The sequence below is a fragment of the Gouania willdenowi genome, chromosome 14 (assembly GCF_900634775.1).
Source record: "Gouania willdenowi chromosome 14, fGouWil2.1, whole genome shotgun sequence".
Lineage (NCBI taxonomy): Eukaryota > Metazoa > Chordata > Actinopteri > Blenniiformes > Gobiesocidae > Gouania > Gouania willdenowi.
Window position 1 is genome coordinate 19,561,063 of NC_041057.1, and position 16,419 is coordinate 19,577,481.

Below are 16,419 nucleotides of genomic sequence, written 5' to 3' on the forward strand. Positions count from 1 at the left end.
CTTCGCCAGACAGTGATTACCCTGATACTATTTTTGCTTGTTCTCAGTATTCCCTTTGATATCCCCTCACTCTGTGAGACATTCCATTTCTACCAGATTCTTTCCATGTTTACATCCATCATTGTTTTGCCACAACTTTCGATGTAAACACCAGAGATGTTTTTGGAAGTCGCTTTGGCAGTGTTTGGGGGCAAACACAATAAATGAAAGCAAAACCACTCCTATGCATCCGTCTACGGGACTTCACATCCCATAATGCAATGCACGAAACTTTTACGAAAATGTCAGTTAGACAGTGTTCAAGATGGAGATGAAAACAAACAGCAGAGCGGCAATTTCAACATTTCACATTTTTTTTAAACAAATAATCTTTGATTTATTGAGCTCAGAGGTCTATAGAATGTCTTCATTTGATTTAAAAAATGATCGTCTCCAGCAGTTTTAAACAATTAAGCCTTGGCTATTTAAAGGCTAAGTGTATACTAGAAATACCTCTTGTTTATTTCATTTCCTTTCTAAATTTCTTCCTTTCTAGCTTTCGTCTTGAGTTGTGCATTCCCCAAAGAACCTGCTGGTGGAGAAGTATCAGTGACACACCTCCATGCTGGTGGAGAGGTGTATTTCACCTGCTTCACTGGTTACAAGTTACAAGGCCCAAAAATGTTGACATGTCGCAATGCGACCACACCATACTGGAGTGGAAAGGAGCCCAAATGCATAGGTAATGTACCTCTTTTACACTGTCACAGAAAATTGCCCATAGGATTAAGTGTGAAAAGGTTTATTATTATAATATATACTTTTGTCATTTCTGTTGTTTTTATTATTGTAAAAGAAGAAATACATTTAAATACAGTGGATTTTTTTGTGATGATAATACAAACAAAAATCAGTTAAAAAATTAAATATGTACACAATTGAATTCGTTTGACCTTGAGAAATGAAAACAATTTCAAATAATTTGATTCTTCCAACTGGAAGTTTTATTGTATCTGTTTGTGATCTTAAAATTATATTTATGATGATCGTAATTTTTATTTTTTTATTTTTTTAACTGGTAGAAAGTACATAATTTGCACTGTATATATTTCATCTTGACCCCTCGCCCCAAGGACTACAGATGGAAATTAGCTTTTAAGCTAGAGTCTGGTACAAACATCTCTGTTTTTAGTAATGTATTCGTATGCTGTCCTAATAAATGAATAAATGAAATTAAATGACTCAAATATTCTACGAGGTTGTCTGCTACCGCTGACTTTTGGCTGTATTATGACCAAATAGGTGTGTTTGTTTTATGATTAGCAGAACGGGGTGCAGGTCATTGGAGACAAGACAAAACAAGCCAATGAACCATGGTCGCCTTAATTAGAATTTGGCCACATGAGCATCCCTCTCCTGCTGGTAAAAGCTCTTCTGTCTACAGCAGCTGCTTTGAGCTGATACTGCTCTTGTTTCGCTGTTCTCTTCAAAAACAATCACACACTCTTAAACCCAAAAGAGATGCCTTGTTTAGCTTGACCTCAGTTCCTCAGTGCGACTGTGTTTATTTTATTTTTTTTCACCTCGTATCATGGTTAATGTTGTTATTTTTCTCATTCATTTTTTTTTTTACCCTCAACTCTTTATTTGCCTTCTCTCTTTTCTCACATTTCTTATGTAGCATCCTGTGGGGGTATGATAAAAAATGCTACCTATGGTCGCATTGTCTCTCCTGGTTTCCCTGGCAACTACAGCAACAATTTGACCTGCCACTGGGTTCTGGAAGCCGCTGAAGGCCATCGGCTTCACATTCACTTTGAAAAGGTGGCTCTGGCAGAAGACGACGACAGGTGATTTATGAGCACAGACTCACAATACGACTGTTGAACTCAGCTTTTTTCATTGCATGATGCCAAGATTAATCTGTATAAGATCACTCTGGGCTTTAGAAGAAAACTTAATTTATTTTAATCCTTTTTATCTCGTAAATAAATTGAAAACATGTACGGGTTGTCTTGGGTAGAAGACTGCAACGGCATTACCATTTTCTCAGTTACTCCTGAGCCACACGGCCATTGTCATGCATGAGCATTCACCTCATTACCGAGTGTAGAATGTTATCACAAAGTTATTACAGCCATAACTGCAAGAGTGAGCAGCTCTCGGGCAGCTTGTAACTTCTACATTACGCCTCTCTCACCTTTCAAGGCTCATTTACATCTATTTTAACCAGTCTCAGGTCTTTTTTGTCTGCTTTGTATTTCAGGTTGCTCATTAAAAATGGGAACAACATAGACTCTCCTCCTGTGTACGACTCATATGAGGTAGAATACTTGCCCAACGAGGGCATCCTTAGCACTGGACGATATTTGTTTGTGGAGTTCACCACGGATGGAACAATGACTTCCACCGGCGCAGCCATCAGATATGAAGGCAAGAAAATCATGTAGAAAATAAGTCATTTTCCTCCTCTCACATGCCTTACACTAACCATCCTTTTCTCTGTAATACAGCCTTTGCAAATGGAATGTGCTACGAGCCCTTTGTAAAGTACGGTAACTTCAGCAGTAGTGACTCCAGCTATGGCGTGGGTGCAGTGGTTGAATTCTCCTGTGACCCTGGCTACACACTGGAGCAAGGTTCTGTGATAATTGAGTGTGTCGATACACAAAACCCACAGTGGAACGAGACCGAGCCAGCCTGTAGGGGTGAGTCAACAGATTTCATCTGTTCCAGTTATTGGAGAGCATTTTTTTTTTTTTTTTTTTTTTTTTACTGCAGAGGTACTCAGAGACAGATATGGCTGACCTACGGACAGAGGGATTAGCCTGTGTGATTGATCATTGCAAGGGTTCCTTTATTCAACTATTAAAAATACGATAGGCAGTTAACTATATCTTCCTAAGCTTCTTTTCTCTGATCTGTGATACATTTTCTTTTAAATTTACAACTATGATTTTCTTTGATATGTGCGCTTGCGGGGTGGATTTCATAAGTATGCAAGATTAAAGGCGTACAATAGATGGCAGATGAGTACTGTCACAGAGAGCTGCTAGTGCACCATTTTTTGATGGCGGTTCAACATAGAACCTTTTCTTTCTACTCTCTGTGGGACTTTTACCACATAAATACACTAATACACACACTAACACAAAACGCTGACCTTAGTGGTCAGAATGCCTGCATGGTCCTTCTGCATCAAAGTGAAATTGAAAAAAAGCTCTCTGCTAATACTGGATATGAGGGAAATTAAATTTCTGCCACTATGGGTCATGGTCACCAAGTTTTTTTGTGTTGGTATGCAGTTTTACAAGGATCACACCAAAGAGCCACATACCCAATTTCCATCATGTTTTTGACATTTTGGCCCCAGGTAAATTCTGTGCTGCCACAATATGGTTAGAGGCGTCACATGAAGGACGAGAGCAATTTTAGTTTAATGGGAGGTGGTCAAAAGTCACTGTGCTATTTAATAAAGTGTAGCATAACACACTTTGGACTGATATTAAAGTGTGTGTTTGATCTCTAAATGATAGATTTTAGCATAGAAAGATGTTCAATACTGTATGGATAGATACAATTTTTTTGTATTTGTGATCCATTACAAATATTGCTACAATTTAAAGTCTTTAACCCTATTTAAATTACACTGCATAACACTTGTATTTTACTTAAACTACAATTGTTAAAAATACAAGCTCTGTCAATAATTTATCAGCTTTAAAAACAGACAATATAAGGTTATGCTACCCTTCACAGATACCGTTTTTGGTATCTGCAAGACAGTGAGGAAATTGAGGTTGACTTTCATTTTTTTCCTCGAAAAATGAATGTGCAACTTTGTTTATATATTTATATGCGGTGCTAGGATTCAATTCTTGGTCAACTTCAACTGGCGTATGTTTTTTTTATTTTTATTTTATTTGGTTTTTGAAAAATCGTCCCATTGCAACGGGTACAGTATCATATTTAGTCACATTCCCATTCCCTGCCACTTCAAATCATAAACTGGTTCAATAATAATAATAATAATAATAAAATTCCCAAATAATCCAAATATAAATTAATAAACTCACACACATACAAAAAAAAAAAAAAACACACACACAAACACACACCTATGTGTCTGGTATAGAAGGTGTCATTCTAATGCTCAACTGGAATATTTAGCAATATTTATTTTGAAAATGAAGGTTTTTGTCCTTTTTCTCTGTTTCTCTATTGCTGACTTGTTTTTGCTTTTCTCATGGCGCGTCTCTAATGTCATGTGATTTAGTAGATGTTGGTATCATGTGGTTTAAACGGGTCAAACCTGATGTTTTACTTAAAGGTCTCATGTCATGCTATTTTTCACTTCATTTGTTCTAAGAACCCCAAAAAGTATTTGAGGTTGATTTTCCTAAACTCTCCTGTTTTCCAGAGTTTTAGCCTCTGAAAAGTTACTTTCTGAGCAACTCTACACAAACAGGCTGATTTGCGGCCTACTTGCATATTCATGAGTGGGCGTGTCTATAGACAGGACACTGACTTCCTCCTCCCCGCACGATGAAGTAGGGCCAGAGGACGGCCCGCCCTCCTCCCACCCACTCCGAGCGTGGGGGCGGGGCGTTCGACGGTACATAGATAGACTGTAGAAAGTACATACATAGCACTGCGCGAAGGATGCTGCAATGCTCACCTTTGTGGGCGTGTCTGTTTACATGTCAATCACGGCAGAGAGCTTCCTGGAGGCGTGGCTTTTCCAGCTCAGTGCCGCGTCAAATTTGTCATCAAAGTGGGGAACGTGTCATCAAATTGTAGCGAAGTGTTTGGGCTCACCCTGCAGTAAGAATGGAGCAAATCACCCTCTAACAATTGAGGGAATCAATGAAAAACACTCTTTGGGCATGTGTATGAAGCCAAATTGCACTTTATGATGTTTAAAGCACAAAAAAGTTGATTTAGCTTAACATGGGCCCTTTAAATTAATGCTACAATTGTGACCTCTGCAGCTACTTCTTTATTGCTTATGCAAAGTACAAATGAAGGAGGTCCCACTAAAATGTTTTTTTATAATTGACAGAAATCTTGTGTCTTATTATAGATCCATGTTTATGTAACTACATTGTGTTTTGCAGCTGTTTGCAGCGGAGAGATGACGGACTCCGCCGGTGTGGTGTTGTCTCCAAATTGGCCTGAAGCCTATGACAAGGGGCAAGACTGCATCTGGGGTATCCATGTGGAAGAGGACAAGAGAATCATGCTTGACATTCAAGTGTAAGAGACTGCACCCAGGTGTAAGATTAGAAATGGTACAAAGAGGAGGCCAGATCGACCCCGGGTTGTTAAAAATGCGGGGTCTCTAGACAAACAAAGCCCACATCCATATTGTTACTCTGTCCTCCTGTATACACATCACATATTACAACATACACAACATAATTGATAGTTACAGCCTTCAATTAGTTTTCTCTACACTCGCTACATTAGGAATTCTGCATTGCTTCCAGCTTGCACTCTGACCAGATTAGCCAGTAAGCCTCCGTGAATTCACTTTCCTGGTGTCTGCCTGAGAGTTGGCTTTGAAATAAATACGCTCTGGCAGTGAACGACTCCCAGCCACTTATCCAGCCTACCCAACTGTAATTCAGTGCATAGCTCACAGATATCAGAATACACAAACACACTTTTTTTTTTTTTTTACCTTTACTTATTATCACATAAATTGTTAATTTAAACACAGTATTCCCATCAAGACAGTGTGTGAATGTGATTGGTCTTAATTCACATGCATCAGCCTTGTTTTCCTTTAAAAAAAAAAAAAAAGCTAAAGGTATCCAGGCGTGTACATCACTGTCTTGTTATCTCATATGGATTTATCAGTTTGCTTCAGCTGAGTGATTCCCACAATATTACCACACACATGCAATCCGATGGTGAGCACAAAAGCTTCAGCATAAGTGATTTGTGTTATTGCCTGAAGCACTTGTACACAGGAGGGCACAGAGAGGTTAAAATTAAACCGGTGGGAAAACTGCCTGAAGTTGTAGAAGAACGATCACTTCATACTGTATATCTCAAACAGAACCAGTGGTGGGCTTTTGGACGTGGTGGTGATCATCATACATGCAGGCAAATTCTTTCATCAGTTTTTGATCAATTGTTTTGTGTCATGATGCTCTCTAAGGAGCTGAATGGAAAAAAAAAAAAAGGTTTAAAGGTTATGACGTGAGGTCTCAAGCTGTGCAGACAATGTTGACCCAGTAATAGAAAAACCTACTGAACCAATCGGTCATCCCCTCGACTACACGCATCTCATGGACAAGAGCAAAAACAAACCAGGTAGGGTGAAAAATCAGGGATTACTTTGGGGTTTTCGCAAGCTCCTTCTAAAGATTTAAAGTCCCAGGGATCAGGACCTGTTCTCCACAGCGTGGCCCCCGACATACACAATCTGAAATCTATTCTCAACTGCAATACACAAAAGCTTTTTTATTCTCTTTCTTCTTTATTTACACAGGTGCAATATAAGAACCGTAAATGCTAATATGAGTATACTTAAAGCATAATGCACACTAAAACTCTACAACTTATTGATTCTTGCATTGTCTGACACTTTTAAAAGTTGTCTAATTTTTGCATTTCAAATAACATTCACTACATCACCAAAGGCTAATGCAGTGGTTATATCAGAGGTTCCCAATCTTTTTTGGGTCGTGACCTAATTTTGATTTCACAATTGTCCAGCAACCCCAGAGAAATGCACCACCTCAGATATTTTTATTTGAAAGTTCAAGTATAGAGAAGAGTTTGATATTTATTGTGTGTGATGTGTTAATTTAAAAAATAATAATTTAAAAAAATAAATAAAAATTGTAAGCAGTTTTTTTTATTTAATTATTTATTTTTTTTAAAACCATTTTGACATTTCAGGCAACCCCATTTTAATTCCAGGCAACCTGACCCCAAGGTTGAAAGACACTGGGTTATATTGTCTACTCATAACTTTATAATAATAATTTTAAAATTATATCCAGACTAAAACTAGCTAACAATCCCTGGTGTAAATAGAAAATCATTTTCAATCAACTTAATTCAGTCCAATAGATGTCCAGAACTAAATCTAAATGTATTATTTGTCCAAATCCAAATCTTACTAGCTTTGCTACATTGCTACAAACTCCCATTAACTCAGTTGTAAAGTATCCTCGACATTGACGGTGGTCTCATAACTAATTCAGCATTTCAGTATCTACAACTGAGTAGCTGCAACTCCATAAAGTTTTCAGTCGTATAAAAACTCTTTTAACAATAAACGTGAACACTAGCATAGTTAGGAACAGCATTCTCAAAAAAAAAAAAACAAACAACTACTTCCATAAGACGCTGATTTAATTTGTGATCATTTGGATTTTGTTTATTTGATTCACTTTGAAAAGTCTTTTATTTCCTTTAGTCACTGTGTATTAAAATCTGTCCGTCATCAATTGTGTATGCAGCCGCATGATCGCAATACGCATAATTCTCCAAACCTTATCTTCCAGGCTTACAAGCCTCGAGATATGAGGCATCACTCAAAGACGATCCGCAGATGAAAAGGGAATAATAGCATCAGAGGATGCCAGGAAAAAAAAAAAAACTGTCTGCATATATAGCACACAGTGGTTTCCATGACCCTGCATGGCTCTCTGTTCTTCAGATGCAGATTAAAGCTTAGTGATTAATGTGGATGTTGAAAGTCAACTAGTACACCATGGCTGAAAAGGAATCTGGGGGGATTTGTTCCATGCAGAAGTAGGTAAACAACTTTGATTTGAGGTAAAGTGACTCTTCCAGAAATCCAATTTTAAAATAGTGCCAGACTTTGTTTTAATCCCAACCATGCCAGGCTTTGCTCTGTAAATTACTGGTGCTGCTGTGGCCAGTTTCACTTTATCTCAGGGTTGGCCATGCGTAGCGTTCACAGCTGTAGAAAGAACCACAGACCTGTCTGATCCCCTCAGACCCCACCATTACCGTCATGTCTTGTCTGCTCAGCTTCAGAGCAGCTTTCCTAAAGGTTTGGTCAACAGGCAATTTGCATCTATGCGTGTTTGTTTGCGTCACTGCGTGCGCTATCCATGTTGAGTTGACAAAAGGCTCTTGTGAGTAAGAGCTGTCTCATTATAAGGGTGGGCACACACTCTTCCACATTAATGAGAATGTTTTCAGTGTTATCATTCATCACTGTGCCCGTGCTGGCAATTACAGGGGAGCACTGTGCATAATGAGCGCTGATTAATTAATTTAGGCCAAACAGGAGGGCTGGCTCTCTGCTAATTAGCACGGAGCAGGGCTGGAGCAGGAGCCAGGGACAAGAGGTTACAGCTGATATCTCCACCTGTGGAAGAGCTAGGTAAATGATTAACATGTGACTGTTAGCGTTCACAATGAAAGAAATGGCTTTTACAGTTCAACATGATAAGAAAGGCTCATAACCTGGAGCTAATGCATGTGTCAGGCGGCTGTAGATATTGGACATCCTGGGTTAGCAGAGCCCTCTAGTGGAGACTCACAGCACTGCATGCAACCCATATGTAGCACAGACAATACTTTCAACATAAATCCATCCATCCACCAGTCACGAATGTACTGTACATAGCTTTAAACAGGGTTGGGGTCACTGACATTTTTCAGTTACAATTCAATTTTCAATTACCCGTGTTCAGTTACAATTCAATTATGATTACAGTTAACAGCATTTTTTTTTTTTTTTTTAAATCCTCAAAAAGTCAATTACAATTACACTCTTAATTTAAAAAGTTAAATTTCAGTTATTCCCAAATACTGAGCCTGAAATAAATAACTTCATAAAAGTGAACCTAGGTCCTAAAGCAGCTATAAAATGCACTAAAAAGAAATATCTATCATCTAATTTATTTCCTATCTATTGGTTACCTAATCAATGAAAATATTGGTTTCAATATTTTTTGGTGTGGGCATCTGAGCCTTTTTTGCGTCAGTATACCCCTAGATTAAATTTTTTTTAAATGGAAAAAATGTGAGAAAACTTGATATGAAACATATTTCAATAATTGTTCACTACATATGTGTAGAACTGTACATACAGCTGTAACAGGGTACCCCAGTTTGGCGTTAAGTTAAAAATAAACAAACAGCAGAGGGCAAAACAGACAATTTTTATAGAATTTTCATGGTAATTACAATTGCAAAGTCAATTATCTAAACTCAATTACAATTTAGTTCCGATTCCGACAGCAACAGATTTTCAGTGTTTAAGTATTGGACATATAGTAAAAAAAAAATGAAATAAAAAAAATTGCAGTTGTAAAAATAAGATGGATAGATTGATAGGATTTATTTCATACTATAAACAGACAATATATACAAATTGCAGAAAAAAAGAATATATTAAAATAGTACATAACAATGCTTTTATTTTACTTTAACTCTGGACATACTTACTCTGGGTATTACCTTTTTAACTCAATAGGAATAAAAAAAAATAAAAACAAACCATAATAACTTTTTTGTGTAGTAAATCTTTTAGATATCTGACTCTCTCGCGATACCACTCGTACCCTCGACGATATATCTTCTTGTAATGTTTTAATATCGCAATAACTTATTGCACGATATATCATTCCTCCTTTAGTATTCACCTAATCCTCTGAACACAACAATCAGTTTAAATTACTGTTGTTGAAATGTGAAACCCAGTGAGCGAGTTCAAATTTCCTTATAAACTCTAGATATATGTCATGTTAAGTTTAATCAATTCCTTTTTAATGATATATATATATATAAAAACAAAAAAATGAAACACTGTTCTTATGAGAGATAGAAGCACTTGAATACTTAATACTGAGCAGTTTTTATTCCCTGAGTAATTAGTTTGGCCTTAATGCTGCACCTTTAATGATGTAAAGTTCATTGAATTGCCTTGTGTATAAAATGCGCTATACAAACACATTTGCCTTGCCTTGCCTTTTGAAAACTTGACAGGTCAATAAAGGTGGCAAAGCGCCTGAAGGCACGTAGGAGACAAGTATCATTCCCTCAACCGCACAAGTGAACCGAGGCCATTAGTATTCAGACGAGTTCAAGAAATCATACGTTTTCTTTTTACTCCGACGTAAAAACCCAAGCTTTGTGACCCATCAAGCCAAACGGGTCAAAACCAGTGAAACAGTGAACATATATTGACATCTTTTATTTAGTTAGCATACCTTTTCATCTGTTATACACATTAATAGCAGAGCCTATAACATATTTTTTACTATGAGCGTCCATGGCTCATTTAGCAGTAAGCATTTGAAATGTCACTACCCTCAAAGTCATTAAGCATTTTGATAAAAGTTTATGTTGCTTGAAATTAAAAACGGAAAGACACACACACACACACACACACACACACACACACACACACACACACACACACACACACACACACACACACACACACACACACACACACACACACACACACACACACACACACACACACACACACACAGAGACAAAGAAAAAGAAAAATGGAAATATTAGTTGGATTAGTCAACAGTTTGCACACAGTATGTGGTTTGAGTGCCTTTTGTGTGTTCAAGGCGCAGCTATTACAGAGCCAGGTGGGATGACATTTGGAGGGAGCAATTGCCAGGTAGCTGCAGGCGAAAGCAACCGAGTGGCCTGTTGTGCCTCATCAGTGAGTGCTTTCTAGGTCTGCACCAAAGGCCCTCTGCATTTGGCATCCTTCTCTGATGTCGCCGGGGTCTTAAATACACTTGAAGGAGACAGCTGAAGGAATGCACAGGCTCAGTGGAAAACTTCACAATCTAGGTCGCCTGCAGGCGGAGTTCAGGTGAAATTATGTTATACATAGGTGACCAAAGTCGTACATGATCAACATCAAAAATAGGTAATATTATATTAGTCATGGACCCATGTTGTTTTTTTCTCAAAGGACAAAGATATAGTACTATATAAAAATGGTGCCGAAGTTCAAAGACAAGAGTAGAAATTTGAAAACAAACACACATAAATGCACAACGTGTAAACCATCACGGATACATGTCAACTACATGTAATACATGTAGTTGAAATCAGAGGTGTATAAAGAGTACTAATATATCCTACTCAAGAAGAACTACTGTTGCTTGATTGAAATTTGACTCAAGTACAAGTCAGTCCTACATAAAATACTCAAGTACAAGTAAAAAGTAGCTCACCTAAATAGTACTGAAAGTAAAAGGTACTGGTTATTTTCACCCCCCATGTTTATAAATTGTGCCACGGTTCCCTTGCATAAAGTAAACATCTCATGTATAAACTTAAAAAGGAAGACACCAAATCTTGCAAAATCGGAACTTAATTTATTTTCCACAAAGGCATCTGTATAAAATAAGTTTTGTCAAAATGTACAATTCTTTTTTAAATAAAAAAAAAAAAAAAAAAACACGAATAAATTCAATAAAAATTTTTTTTAAAATGAACAGGCTCTAAGTATAGCTAACTTTATGAACTCTAAAACTGTTAAAATAATCTCCATTTAATGCTGTTTTGGCGCGGTGCATTACGTTTAATCTGGTTGGTCGGCTATGATGTGATGCATGATTTGACTGTTGTCTGGTCATTTCATTTTTTGTAATTTCTAATTGTTCATTGATCATCTTACAACAACAAAAATTAGCATTTACTCAGCAACTTGAGTACTCAAAAGAAAAAAAATATGGTATTATATAAAATGCAGTGGCTATTTGTACGGAAACCTATCAATTGACTCCCCCTCTATCCGTACGGAGCGCCCCTTATTGGCCGTTTTAGGTGACGCGATAGGTGCACCAAGTGACTTAAAGAACCGTCAGTTTTATTTTAGCTCATATTTATTTTTATCTACCCCGCTAACCCTTTTATTTTAACCAGGATATACCCTACATTGTTAATATATTTTGTATATGTATTTTTAAAGGTGGAATTTGCTGTGGTAAATATGTTAAAATGAAAAAATATTTATGACAAAAGTGGGATTCCAACCCACGGCAGCGGAAGATCCGGAAAACATAAGTTTCCGTGTCAATAGTTCCAGGGTCTATGGATACGTTTCCCTATGAATAGTCACTTCGTATTGAAAAATGGTGCCGGGGTTAAAAGACAAGAGCAAAAACTAAAAAACAAAATGCACAAAAGTTAGAACCAGCATAGATTGTGCCAAATGCATGCAGTTAAAATAAAAATAAATGCCTGAAATTAGAGGTAATCTCATGCTTTAATTGTCAACTGAAACATTTGTATTCCTCCTTCCCGGCCACTACGGATGCAGGAAAACCTTGGGGAGAAGATAAGGTGAAATCCAGAGCAGCGATATGGTGGATTGCCTTGATGACATGAGGAGAGCTTGAATAGAAATTAAGTGTGAGATGTGAAGATAGAGGGGCAGTGGAGAAAAACACACACAAATTGGCTGTGGTGTTCCGGGGAACGTCATAGGTAAACACTTCACATCTATTTTGATAGAAGATTAGATGTTCTGTAAAGGGTTGTCAACCTGAGGTCCAGAGGAAAAAGATTCCTCTCATTTCATGTCATAAATGCCGGGTGCATCTTATTTAACCTTAAATGATAGTAAAACTTCATTATACATATATATATATATATATATATATATATATATAAAAAGCTTTATTTCATCGATATCATCCTAAAGGCTGATCTAAAGGTATTTAATTGTCATTGCTGTCATATTGCTCAGAGTTAGGGATGCGTTAAGTTAGGGAGGAGTAAATTGTCTCCCTACTGGTCCATTGCTCTAATCCATGCAGCTAGAACTAATCTCTTTATCCAAAAAAGAGGCGCCAATAAATCCCTGCACCAGTGCTAACAATGATCTTCCTATCAAATGTGGACATGCAGTTTTAATATGCTAAAAATGTCCAGACATTCATGCACTTTAAACAAAAAAAAATACAAATGTATCCAAACTGGGAAATGTTTGGAGTCGACCTCTTCAGCTCTGGTGCCTGTGGTTGTCCCGCTGGTATACATGCAGAATGAGTGAAAAGGCAGTGAAGTGGAAAAAGCTGTTATCCACAGCTTGTTCTGGCCGTTTGGCTCCATGGGTTTGGAATCAGTGCTGCTCCTAATTTTAGAGTCGATTCAAGCTTCAAAAATGTTTATATTGTTTTCATTGTTTATTGGAATTGACCCAACAACTCATTTGAGATGAGCAGTGTTGGCGCTATGAAGTGAATACATGATTTAGTGGAATAGGTCAAAATCAACACATCCAAAGTAACTTAAAGCTATTTATTTACATTTCTCGTATCATAAACAGCTGTTTAGTTTTAGAATCCTGTATTAATCCCAGGGGGAAATTGCTTACGTTACAGCCACTTAAGAAAAATCACAAATATAAAAAAAAGAATAAACATTAAATAAGTGTATAATTAAGTAAAAGACTGTTAAATAAGGATCAGATACACACACATTACAGTAGTAAAAAATAAGCAAGATTAATAATAATAATAATAATATACAAATTATTTACAAATATGATAGATATTTACAAAAAAATAATACAAAATGAGCAAATATGATACAGATATTTACAAAAAAGTAATGCAAATATGCAAATATGATACAGATATGTACAGCAATCAAGCTGAGGTTACAGTGATGAATTATACAGTTTGATCGCCACAGGCAGGAATGATTTCCTGTGGCGTTCTGTGGAGCACCGTGATTGGATCAGCCTGGTGCTGAAGGTGCTTCTGTGACTGACCAGCACATCATGGAGTGGGTTTAATTATCTGACCTAATTTACTCTGACCATCGAGGCAAGTTTTTGTAAAGCTTTCAAGGTCAGACGCACCCAGTACAGAATAAAATGAGTGTCCTTGAAACATCAGAATTTAAAGAAAATCTCATTATTAAGCTGATCAAATACCACTTACAAAGCATGATAGAAGTCTGAAAATCATTTCATTTTGGACACGAAAAACATTTGCCATGTATTGGTTCTTTTTAGATGAGAAATCTGCTCTGTAGCTTAAATTTTGTTGAATTTATTTCATATCTTGCACTGAGAACGTCCCTATGTGTAAAAGCTGTTCTTTAATGTGACCTGTTAATAAGATGTTTCAGGTTAAATCGTATTCTTTTCCAGTCATTATTTCTTTCATTGTGTGCCAAAGGAATAAAATGAGAAATACGGGGGCTTGTCATGTAGACAAAAGGCAAAGATTACTTCGGCATCATTAATGTGTTCAAATGCAAATCTTTAATCTATGGAGACATGTTTGCACCAAAGGCAGGAAAAAACGATGCTAAAACCCACAACGTCCTATTTTTAAAACAGCAATACAATGTTGATCTGAATTCTTGTTCATTTTTATCACATTGTTTCCTTTAAAACAGGTGCCAAGTTACTGTCTTAGTAATGCACATGATTAAACTTGATTAAATTACATTGTTATTATTAATAAAGTTGGCTCTCAATTGCAATCAGCACCAGGCAAATATTTGCTCATCATACATTTAACCTGATTTTGCTGTTTTGAATATAAAGAGCAAGAGCTATTATACCTACAGGGAGCAACAGCATCTTTGGTTTATCATTTATTTATTTTCTAACCTCCTTCTGCCCTCTGTGTATGAATAAATGTCAAGCTTTACTTGTGCCCTATCAGCAAAGCAAACAGGAATTCAGTATTTGCAAAATGTAAAGGTTAATGCATTCTTAAGACAATAAGTGACAGTGGACATCCTGTTCCAAATATTCAATTGTATCGAAGTATTAAAATGTCTTGGCTGCATTTAAAGGTTTAACTATATATACACAGTGTTTCCATCCAAACATATTGCATGTTTGTTTAATTTCTGTTATCTTATGTCTGATGTGTTACATCCTTTTGTTTAGTGCTGGTAAATGGTAATTAGAGCATCTTATTTGTCTGGAGTATTCTTGTGTTATATTGTGCTCATGTGCGCTTTGCTACATATTCATGAGTGCAATGTGAAAGACATGGATCATGAATTATTTAGTGTTTACTTCCCATTGAATCCATCCAATATAAACAGAATTGAAATTTCCCAAGTTCCGCTGACATTGCTTTTGCTTTCATCAGCTGTGAAAGACACCAAACATGGCACGTACACAGTTCTATCACTGAGGTGAAACTTTTTTCTTCTCATTTCCAGGCTCCATTTGGGTAAGAATGACCTGCTGACTTTCTACGATGGTGACGACCTGACTGCCAACATCCTGGGCCAGTACAGTGGCAGTCGTCCTCACTTCAAGCTCTACACCTCCATGGCAGATGTGACCATCCAGTTCCAGTCGGATCCTGCCACCAACATTTACGGCTACAACAATGGCTTTGTGGTTCACTTTTTTGGTAAGATGGACACAACACGTACATTTAGATACATTTCTGGTTAGCAAGCTATTTAAAACTGCCTGTGACAATCCCTATTGCTTCTTGTAACACCCATAGACATGTAGTCTCAAAGAAAACTCTGTCATTTACTCACAAACGTTGAAGGTTGAAATTGCCGCTCGCAAAATTGTTTTTGACTCCGTCACAAACATTATGTTTGTTAAAAAATGGTCATGTGACTTGAACTTTAGAAAAGATTTGGCCATTGTTTTGTGGGATTGGGAATCCTGTAGAAGAATGCAAAGACGGTGCCGAAGAAGACAAGTTTCATGACAGATTCGACATTTCTGATATTTAAGAGGTGTTCTATTTCATTTATTTTTTACAAATACAGTACTTAATTGTGACCATCACCAGCCCTCCCCAAGGAAGGGTAAGAAAAACTTTATTAGAGGGAAGATATTAGTGTTACAGCTTGGTGAGGGGGAAGGGAACGGGGGAGCGGGAGTTGGGGTGGGACAATGGAAGAAGTGGTTGACAGACAGCTGTTTTGGTTGTACTGAAAGTATAATTTGATGCTACTATTGTCCTTATTGTGTTGTCACGTGTACTCTATTGAACCAGTAAAAAAGTGAAGGATGCAACACTTAGCCTAAGTATAATGATGGTGGCCGTGAACAGAGGGAGAGGATAAGTGCTTACACCTAGAACTGATAGTTTAGATCCACATCTCTAAGGTTCAGCCCAATGCAAGCTTATCCCGAGAAAATCAGTGATTCACTTGACACCATTTTTGTTCTGGTTTGTTTATGATGTTCTCTGTGGTATAACATCACTCCGCAGGACATCACATTTTGGCCATATTCACACCTGAATATGGCCAAAATGTGATGTCCGGCATGATTTTCCATGATTTTGGCACAACTTCCAGTTTGTTAAAAAAAAAATGTGTTTGGAAAGTCACTTTGGCATGTTTGGGGGCACTCACATCAGTAGTGGATGAGAACAACCTTTGGATAAACAACAGCTACAGTTGAACAAATGTTAGGGAGCTTTAAATATTTAGAGTTTGGAACACAAATAAACA

The 16,419-nt window shown here is 37.1% G+C and overlaps 1 protein-coding gene across 2 annotated transcripts in view; it reads left to right on the plus strand.

Moving 5' to 3' along the window:
- The window catches only part of LOC114475961 (seizure protein 6-like), a 123,869-nt gene that overhangs the window by 98,680 nt on the left and 8,770 nt on the right, over nt 1-16,419 (plus strand). For both annotated transcript variants that reach the window (XM_028467186.1, XM_028467187.1), the window contains exons 5-10: nt 536-721; nt 1,661-1,829; nt 2,246-2,412; nt 2,493-2,687; nt 5,097-5,235; nt 15,154-15,350. In XM_028467186.1, the coding sequence (XP_028322987.1) occupies nt 536-721; nt 1,661-1,829; nt 2,246-2,412; nt 2,493-2,687; nt 5,097-5,235; nt 15,154-15,350 (1,053 nt within the window). The remainder of the gene's footprint in view (nt 1-535; nt 722-1,660; nt 1,830-2,245; nt 2,413-2,492; nt 2,688-5,096; nt 5,236-15,153; nt 15,351-16,419) is intronic.